This window comes from Trachymyrmex septentrionalis, unplaced genomic scaffold (genome assembly GCF_001594115.1).
Source record: "Trachymyrmex septentrionalis isolate Tsep2-gDNA-1 unplaced genomic scaffold, Tsep1.0 scaffold6, whole genome shotgun sequence".
Classification (NCBI taxonomy): Eukaryota; Metazoa; Arthropoda; class Insecta; order Hymenoptera; family Formicidae; genus Trachymyrmex; species Trachymyrmex septentrionalis.
The window spans coordinates 2585537-2595352 of record NW_017305778.1 but is presented as its reverse complement, the minus strand read 5'-3'; the positions used below and the strand labels follow the sequence as shown (position 1 = coordinate 2595352).

Sequence of the window (9816 nt, the reverse complement as noted above, 5' to 3'; positions counted from 1 at the left end):
AGAGGTAGAGGAGGGTGGCGGACACAAGAACGACCACGACGACAAGACTCGGCGATCGCGGTGGTGTGTTAGTGCCGCGGCGTGCTAGTAGTGGTGCGTGGATTGCGTCGCGCCAACGAGAATCTAGACGCGCGCCGATCTCGTCCTCCCCGCGAATCCCCGAGAGCCCCGCGACGAGAGGATATACGCCGCGGATACCATGGAACGACGCCTGACGACGTACGTTCGCAGCGACACGTGACATGCCGAGCCACAAGCCAGCGCAAGCCATGAAGAAGCCGCCACGGTGAGTGGAGACAGAATCCGCTTGATTTGCGTCGTTTTTTTTTGTTTTCTTGTCCTTTGCACTCTCCGCTCTCGGAGAGCTCCCTTCTTTTTCGCCGAAAGCAGCGAGTGCATCTGCGCGTCGAACGTTCTCTTCGCCTATGCTCTGCTCGCCTTTTTTCTCGAGCAGTCAAAGATAAAAACGAGAAAACATTTAAAAACATAGAATCGAGGAATCAGGTCTTTTGACATTTGGTTGAACGGATTCTTTTCACAGCAGGAAATCACTTATCTGCGGGGGATCTTGCCATAATCGCCGCAACCTACAAAGCGAGATGGAGAAAGGACGACTTCGTTAGCTTAGATTTTCTATAAAGCCTAAACGCTTTTTTACTCAGATCTTTAAAACATTTCTTTCAATGATAAAAGTGTTTTAAAAGAAATCTAGGTTTCTTCAATCAATCAATCAGAGTTATAATAGATTCAATCAGAAAATTTTGATTTTTCGACTGGAATTAATGCAATCAGATTCTTTTTCCAGTTCCTTTTAAGTTCATTTCCACCGTCAACAGAGATGTTTTAAAGATCTCAATGGCGTTAGATTTAAAGGGAAACTTAAGATAATGAAGCCAACCTCTTTCATCTCACTTGGTAGGTTTTGAAGGAAACCTAGGTGTCTTTTAAAACACTCTCATCGGTAGAAATATTTGAGAGCTACAGTGATTTGAAGCGTTCAAAAGTTGACGTTTCAAATTTTGAAACGCTTTTTTAACTATCACTCTATGATCGTTTTTTAACGATCTTTGAAGTATTTCTACCGACGGTAAACGTGTTATAAAGGTTTAAATAGCGTTTAAAATCAATTCTCAGTTGCTTATTTATCATCGGTAGCGTTTTAAAAGTCTGCCGAACGACTTAAGGATTTCTCTAGGGGGTTGCCCGGGGTAATTCGGGGTCACTGATACGTTACTGCGGCTACAGAAACGGGTACTCGTTCCCGTGGTGGTAAAGCGGTGCGATTATGGGGGATGAGTCACAGAAGATTGACGCCTTGTTTATTGATCTTGACGCGGATGCATGGCGCTTGTTATGGCATCGTCGTTGGTTGCTGTCGTTAGTTCATCGAAAGTGTAGCATGAATTTTAGCATATTAAGGAGTCGTCAAGGCGATCGTTTCAGTGATTTTCCACGAGAAAATATCCGGAGCGCCCCGTTAACCGCAGCAACTTTTATAAAGTTTGTAGGAAAAAGTTGTCAGAACTTTTTTTGATCTTTTATCCCTTTAAATATTTAATTATCGGAATTTTTTTTTTAAATGTAATTTTAGCAATCTTTATACGAGAAAGTCAGAAGTTTATCAATTATATTAAAATTTTAAAAATTAAGAGCTTACTTTTGAAAAAAATAACATATTTCTTTCGGCAATTTAATTCGGCATTAAAATTCTTCCTTGATGAAAACATTGAGTATGTTTATCATTTACATTTTTCAATTTTTCACGTGTTATGCATTTATATAATTCAATCAGTAATTTCTAATTAAATTTCTGTCGAAACCACGTTTATTTGTAATTAACCGAGGAATGTGATTTCGTCTAGTTCTCGGAAACCTTCTACCTCTGATCATTAATTATGTGGGAAGTACTGATGTAAACATATGTTTATCGAGACAAAAATTGTTTGAAAATACATCACTTTCAACAAAATTAAAGGATCATTGAAAATAAGCGCTGAAAAGGATCAAAGTCACGTATCCTTGAGAAAAAATGGTCGCAGAAAGATATTTAAAAAGATGTTTTAAAGTTTGAAATCTCAACTTTTGAATGCTTTAAAATCACGTCTCTGTAACGATTTTACTACAAACGACACTAATTTAAAGTGAACTTCAAAAAATTGTTTGCAGTGAAATTGTTTCAAAAACACGGGGCTTGGAGTATTCGAAAGTTGAGGTTTCAAGCTTTAAAATGCTCTTTTAAACGTCTGCGAACATTTTTCGCAAAGATACCTAACTTTAAATTTTGTCCTTTTCAGCACTGATTTTATGTCACACTTTAATTTGTTGAAAAAAGAAATATAATGATAGTAGTTACCAAATGTTGAGTGAAGAAATTTTAATCATACGTTTAGTTAATATAACCAAAAATCTAATTGAAATTATTTCACTCAATATTTGATAGCTGTTACCAGACTCTTTTTAGTGTAGTATAATTGAACAATAATTTATTTATTTATAATGTAAAAGTATGATATATGCACTGACTATTTACTATTTTATTTATTAATTTTTAAAGAATAATTGATACTGGAATATCTTTAAGATATATTAAGAATATCTGGAAAAAAGTTAAGATTAACTTTCTAGATTATCCAAGGAATTCTAATTACCTTCGATATGATAATAATTGGATTCTTTTAATTCGAGCAATGTGCGAATGTGATTTTGTGTGCGGAGAATATAAAGCGGACTGCGTTCTTATAAAAGAATTCATTAATGATGTAGAAAGAGAGAATGTGATTTAACCAGGAAATGTTTGTCATGGAACACGCGTTGCTTTAGATTAAGATAAGATACTTCGAAAAAAATGGAGTTAATACTGAGAAAGGAAGTCACTTAATGAACAAAGTGGAATGAAATTAAATTAAACTTATAAAGTAAGAATAATAAAAATATATAAATATATACATTTTTTTGCGTACAATTCTTAATATACCTTTTTACTCGTATACAAAGAAGTTACTTGAAAGTTCAATTAGCCATAGGTAATGTCGGTAATTGGTATCTTCTGCGAGAAAGGGATTTACTCGGAGTTTTTACGGGGGTATGGAAATTTTATTCCAACTGCTGCGCGCAACAGAAGTTTGTAATTTGAAATACTTTAGGTCCCCAGCGCTATACCAGTTAGCGAAACTTGAAATCCGAGCTACTCACCGCTCGTTCTCAGGAATGAATTTAATCGTGTCACGAGTTTTATTCCCGAGCCAACTTTCGACGAGGAGGAAAGCGCGCGCCATCGCGGTCTTTAAGCCCTGGCGAAGTGTCGAAGAGATGAGCACGACGTTTAGGAATTCGAGGGTCGAACTCGCGCAGCGACGAAGAGAACGTTCCAAATACTTGCCGGTTCGTCGTTCGTTGTCGACGATGGTTGTCGGTGTTCGTCTCGATGTAGAAGCTGCGTAGGTCGCTAAATTATGGAGCAACGGAATAAAGGAGAGCCAAGGGAAATGAAGAGAAAGAAAAGAACGGTTGCTCGGGTCGTATCGTTGACGCTGAATAATTCTCCGCGCGTTCAAAGGCTTTAATTCGCGATCGTTGTAGCGAAAATTTTAGTCCTTCCTCCACATTTTTTATACCTTTCTCTGTGATTTTTCCTGTTACGTTATTTTAATTATTATCGCAATGCGTTAATGATAAACAAAATATGTAATAATATAAAACTTAATTTAAAATTTATTATGAATATAGAGATATAAAACATCCATACGTGTAATTAATATGAACGCTCATGTTAATTACTTCGCCTACTTATTGATCTTGTATATTAATGTCTTAAAGAAGAATATTTTTTAATATTAAATACGTAAAATTATCTTTTTTTCTTTTTTTTACAAGTGTAGATACTAAATATCTACATGTTTCAAGATATTATCAGACATTACGTATTTTTTAAATATTATTCAGGTGGTATTATTTATTTTCCTTGGAAATCTTATAATTATCTTCTTATCCGCTTTTTATTAATTATCTAATTATTAATTATTTTACACATGATATTGTTTATTGACTGTCTATTTTCCATGCCTATTACGCGGTGTTTACACTGTAGTAAATCTTAAGTTCAGAGTTGGCAAAATTCCATACTTTTTAGGTAACGTCCACGCCAGTGGTAAAAATCGGTATTTTTAGGAAGAACCAACGAAAACTGCTGGTCTTCTATTAAAAGCAATAAAATAGAAAATTTTATTATCAATATTTTTACTTATAGTCAGTATTTTATCACTATTCTAGTTAAGCGTCAACGGAAAGAATTGTTTCCAATTTAAGCTTTATCCAAAATGAAATTTATAATAGATTAAGAATCGATTTAACAAATAAATTATTTTTTTGTTATAAGATATTAAATCGTAAACCAGATGACAAGTCATTCTCTTCACATTGGATTGTTATTGGTTAATTTCTCAAGGTTTAAGGCTTATTATTCTATTATAGACACCTTGATAGACACCGCATTACGTGACAGTAAACTCTGCTTTCTCCGTATTTTTTGTATGTTTTTTTATTAACTTGCTCTCGGAAGGTACTTTTCGGACGACTATGGTATAAAAGCGAGCCTATTCTTGTAGGAGCCTGTACTTTAGACAGTCAAAAAATCATGTAGTATTTAAAACAGCAATAAAACAAGCAATATACGAATTTTAGATTTTTTTATATTTTTATGTAAAAAGGACCTAATCTTAAAAAAACGAATATTTATTGATTCTTTATTGACTCAGTCACAGCCATCCAAAGATTGATATCCGTGAGTCTTTTTTTATTTTTTATTCTTTCGTCGGCAATGTGAAATTTTCATCTTTTGACTGTAACCTGAGTTTTCGAACTTCAGTACAGCTTTTATTGTATATTGTTCTGGATTGTATGAAAATCTAAAAAGAATTCTTATATATGTTTGCAAAAGTTTTAACAATAATTTTTTACTGTCATAGAAGTTCGATATTTAAATTTCTTTATCAGAATTTACCATTAGAAAAAGATTTTCTATTTTTGTTAAATAAATTTAAATCTGTAAAATATAAGTAAAATATAATCTAATTTTTATGATAGTAAAAACTTGTTAAAGCTTTCACAAGAATGTAAGGTGTTTTTTAGATTTTTATGCAAAGTCATTTATTTACCAGAATTCATAATCAAAAAGTTGACTGTGTCTTTAAAGTTTAACATTACCGATGGAGAATTATTATACAACCGTCTCAAAGGATTATATGTCCCAAGACAGAGATGTGCGATAAACTATTGTACATTCTACATGATAAAAAATATTTTTAAAACATTTTTAAAACATTTGTGTCGGAAACGGTTCGCTCAAGTTCTTGTTAAAACTTTGTTTGAATATTTAACAATTCGAGTGTTAATTTAATATAATGTGATTTTATTCATTATTATTTGAATATTTTCGTTAAATTTATTCAATATTTAGTATTAAAATAACACATTTATGAATAAATAAAAACAAATAACATAAAAATAATATTTTTTAAAATATAAATTTTAAGATAGTTGAATAAAATATGTTATAAATGTTAAATTTGGAACATGTTATTCTAACATATTATAAATGTCAATTTTAATGAAAAAATATGATGCTTAATTATGCAAATTATGTCGTTGTTACATTTTTTGTGTTAATTTTTTACATAATATTTCTGTTACTTCCTAACACATTTATCTCATGTTGAATTAACACCAAAATTCCAGTGGATTGTTTGGAACATATGAAATTTGTTGAATTTAACACAAATTTTCCAACTGTACATTTTATATTATACCTACCCTAAGACACTCTCAAGGTTTTCAAAGCAAATCACGCAGCGTCGCGTAATTATAAATCTGTATATTTGACTTACCCTATTAGACGTGATCTTCTCAAGGTTTTCAAAACAATGCGCGCAGCATCGCGTAATTATAAATCTAAGCGCGGTGTCAATTACGTGTTACTGGAGGCGGTTACTTCGCGAGAGAGGCGCTAACGAGTCGCCGACTGCAAAGTCCTTTCGCGGCCTTGAATGTGGCTCTTCTCCTTCGTTCCGATGCGTTGTTTGCACGGCGGCGCGTTATGCATTTGCTTCGGGGAGTGCCTTGTGTAAATAATGAAACGCGTCGGCGAAACGTTCGATTCTGCGCATTGAAACGATGGGCCGAAATGCACGCGGTCGTAGGGGACCGCGCCTTATCCTCACTTTCGTGTCGCGACATCGCGAAATTCGTAATCAGACAGATCAAGCTTCAGACCAAATTGACAAGCAATAGGAACAGGGAATAACAAACTTCAACCTATCAGAAATTGTTTGTTAGAATACACGGATTTTCTGATAGATTGATTAAAATCTGTTATTCCCAGTTCTTATATATTGTCTGTGTTTTTCAAACGTGCATTAGACTTAATCGATCTCCCATTCCGCTGCTCTCCAGCATGGCATAAGGCGTTTTAATCGATCGATTAATCTCGAATTCGCTCAAAAATTTCCGAAGATCTCAATTTTTTTCTCAAAATTTTCAAAGATTATTATTATTATTATTAGAGATTATTGTTACAGGGTAAAATTAATTACAGCAAAATTAGAGTAAAATTAGTTAGCAAACTTAACAAAATTTGTATTAATAAAATTTGTGTTAAATTAAACATTTTAACGTGTCCCAAACGGTCCACCCAAATTTTTATGTTAATTCAACATCGATGAATATGACTGTTTTTCTTTTAAGAGACACAGTCGATACAAGTATCGTTCTATTTTTGTTATTTATTTAGTAATACTAATTGTAAGAAAGATAAAGTGACAATTATCGACTGTGCCTCCGAAAAGGAAAACAGTTTATGTTAGGAAGTAATTGTGTAACACAAATATACTATATAAAAAATTGACACAAAAAACACTGACATAAATTTTGAGCAAATTGTAGAAGTATATTTCTTCAATGAAATTAACATTTAATGTGTTAAATTAACACATTTTATTCATCTTAGAATTTACGTTTAAGAAATACATTATTTTTATGTTACTTGTTTATTTACTTACAATATAAATGTTATTTTAACATTAAAAAATGTTGAATATCAATTTAATACATATATATATTCAAATAACACAATTATGTTAAATTAATACTTGGATATATTAAAAATTCAATAACAATTTTAACAAAAAAATCTTGCGGGCGGGGCTGCTCTAATCTACAATTTTCCTCCAAAATAATTTTTTATAAAATCTGTCACATCTACAAAAGGCGGTATTCACGCACAAATGAATTTTTGCATGGTCTATTTTTTACTTTTAGTAAAGTAACCTTATTTTTTTTTAGTAAAGTATCCCTTCAATATCCTTTTCAAATTTTATTCAAAAGAATTCTTTCCGTGTGTTTTCTCAGAATAACATGGCATTGTAAAGTCGGTATTTCTGTCTATAGAGGGAGAAGAAAACACTTTCAGGTATAAAATCGATTTAATGCTTGAAAGTTGCTAGAAACACTGACACTCTCTTTTTCTAATAATGCCACATGTATCTATAAGCTTTTAAAAGTTTTGCATACCATTGTTTGACATGCGGCCAATGTCAGGTAACCCTGTACAAAGAAAGTAGGAAGAGTTCAATAAAGAAGGGAAAGAGAACGAGTACAGTTCTGTGCTTGATTTATTGTTATTTGCCTCGTACGCCGCCTCGTTCCTTCCCAACGTTCGGCGAACGTGTTTAGGATCGATCTCTACAGTGCTATCCCGGAAGAAGTATCGTGAGAAGAAGAGAGCCTATAAAATGCGAGTGTTATCGCAAATTTCACGCCTCCTATCCGATTTAATCCTCGAACCTTTTTGTGATATTATAAATTGGTAGATCGACATACTCATCGATTAATCGGTCGCTTCTTTGTGTCGTTTCCATGATATTGCTTGAGTCGGGTCTTGTAGGGATATTCTATAGTGTGTAATTACTTTCCCATGCGATTTGCTTTACACTTTCTTATTATTTTATGTCTGAAGTTATTTCGGACTGTACACAAAAATCGGACCAAATTTTTGCCTACTCGTGAAGTAACTTCATTAACTAGAATTTTTACTATCATAAATCAAATTGTATTTTGATTATTCTTTACAGATTTCAATTCGTCTACCAGAATTTTTACAAAATATCGAATGTGCCTTGAAAGTCTAACTTGGGTAGATTTTTTGTTGCAGGCTGTATTCAGAGCCATCATTTTACTTGATGGAAGATCAAAGCTACACAGAAGAAAAGTATTTTGGCTGTTCATATTTTACATCTATTATTTAGTTACCACATGCAGTTTTTACGACAGTTAAGTTCCTTTTTTCCGTGTACAAGTGTCAGAAATCATTTTCTTTTGCTTACTTTCTTTAAAAGAAATTACTTTTCTTTGAAGAAGATAAATGGTTTTTGATATTTACTTTAGCTTTGATCTTCCGTCAAGTAAAAACTTTGAATACAAACGGAACAATATAAAAATCTGCTAAAGTTGGACTTTCAAGGCACATTCGATATTTTGTAAAAATTCTGGTAGACGAATCGAAATCTGTAAAAAATAATTAAAATGCAATTTGGACTTTTATAATAGTAAAAATTCTAATTAAAGTCTTCACGAATAGGAAAGAATTTTTCAAATTTTTATGTACAGCCCGAAACAATATGAAAATCTGCCAAGTTAAACTTTCTTATATTTTATAAAAATTCTGATAGCTAAATTTGAGTCTGTAAAAAAAAAATAAGTAAAATACAATTTGAGTTCTATGTGTGATAATAGTAAAAATTCTAATTAAAGCCTTTTCATGAGATAAGAATTTTTTTAGATTTTTATATCCATTAATATAAAAATTCACTGAAGCTAAAATTATTTGTGTAAGTGCAAAAATTCCACACGGCCAAAAGGTTAAAATTTATGCAATTTCGCGTAATCGATAAATTATTATTTCAGTGTTGAGCTATCGTGGAATTTGTCGAAAATACAGCAATAATATGCAATGAAAATTTTACGATGCAACACAGCAAACGAGCACATTTAACAAATTGAGAGAGATGTAGAGAGAAAGAGAGAGAGAGAGGGGGGAGGGGAGGGGGAAGGGAAGAGAAGGACATACACCCACCTCGTAGTTCGCAGAGCATGCGTTTGCACGTATGCGCGCACACGTGTAAGCACTCTCGCATTTCCGGCCGATTTGTAACGCGGAATAACGTGCTCGGTCGCTTGGTGCGAGGCTGCATTATCTGTCTTTGTATTTGCAAACACGCTGTCGGGACATAAACATCGGTCGTGCACACGTATGCCTGTATGCACGCATTGCACACGGTGCAACGATCGTGAGAAAGAGACATGATAATTACGGAATGGCAATGGTCGACTTATGGCACTACCGATGATGCCGATACTCGAAAAGCATTTCAAATCGATCGCAATTTGAAACACCCACTGATGAAAAGAGAGAAGAAATATTAATTTGAGAAGATATCAATATTTCATCTCAATATCTTTATATATTTTTCTTATCATTTTCCTTTGTGTTTTTTTTTATGTTTCTTCTCTTTTCTAATTGCGTACAGATGCAAAAATAATCTTTGATTATCCTCATTTTTCTCGAAATATTACTTATGATAATTGAATTATTCGGTTTAAAAAGCACTTGCTCTAAAAACTTACTCTAAAATAGTCTAAAATGTTGAAATAGATTATACAATATTGTTATAAACACAATTATTTCTACGTTTAGTAGAAATAAGGATTTTCTTAATGATTTGACGCAATCTTTTCGAAAGTGATCAATACGTCTTCTTGGAGAAG

General features: G+C 32.9%; 1 protein-coding gene across 5 annotated transcripts in view; it reads left to right on the top strand.

Annotated features, from left to right (window-relative positions):
* The window catches only part of LOC108752307 (AF4/FMR2 family member 4), a 275024-nt gene that overhangs the window by 58303 nt on the left and 206905 nt on the right, over positions 1 to 9816 (top strand). The window contains exon 2 of one of the 5 annotated variants that reach the window (XM_018493055.1): positions 11 to 286. The exons of 3 other annotated variants lie outside the window; for them this stretch is intronic. In XM_018493055.1, coding sequence (XP_018348557.1) covers positions 243 to 286 — 44 coding nt within the window. In that variant the 5' untranslated portion in view covers positions 11 to 242. Of the gene's footprint in view, positions 1 to 4; positions 287 to 9816 lie in introns of all 5 variants that reach the window. One more of the 5 variants, XM_018493056.1, reaches the window with a different exon arrangement.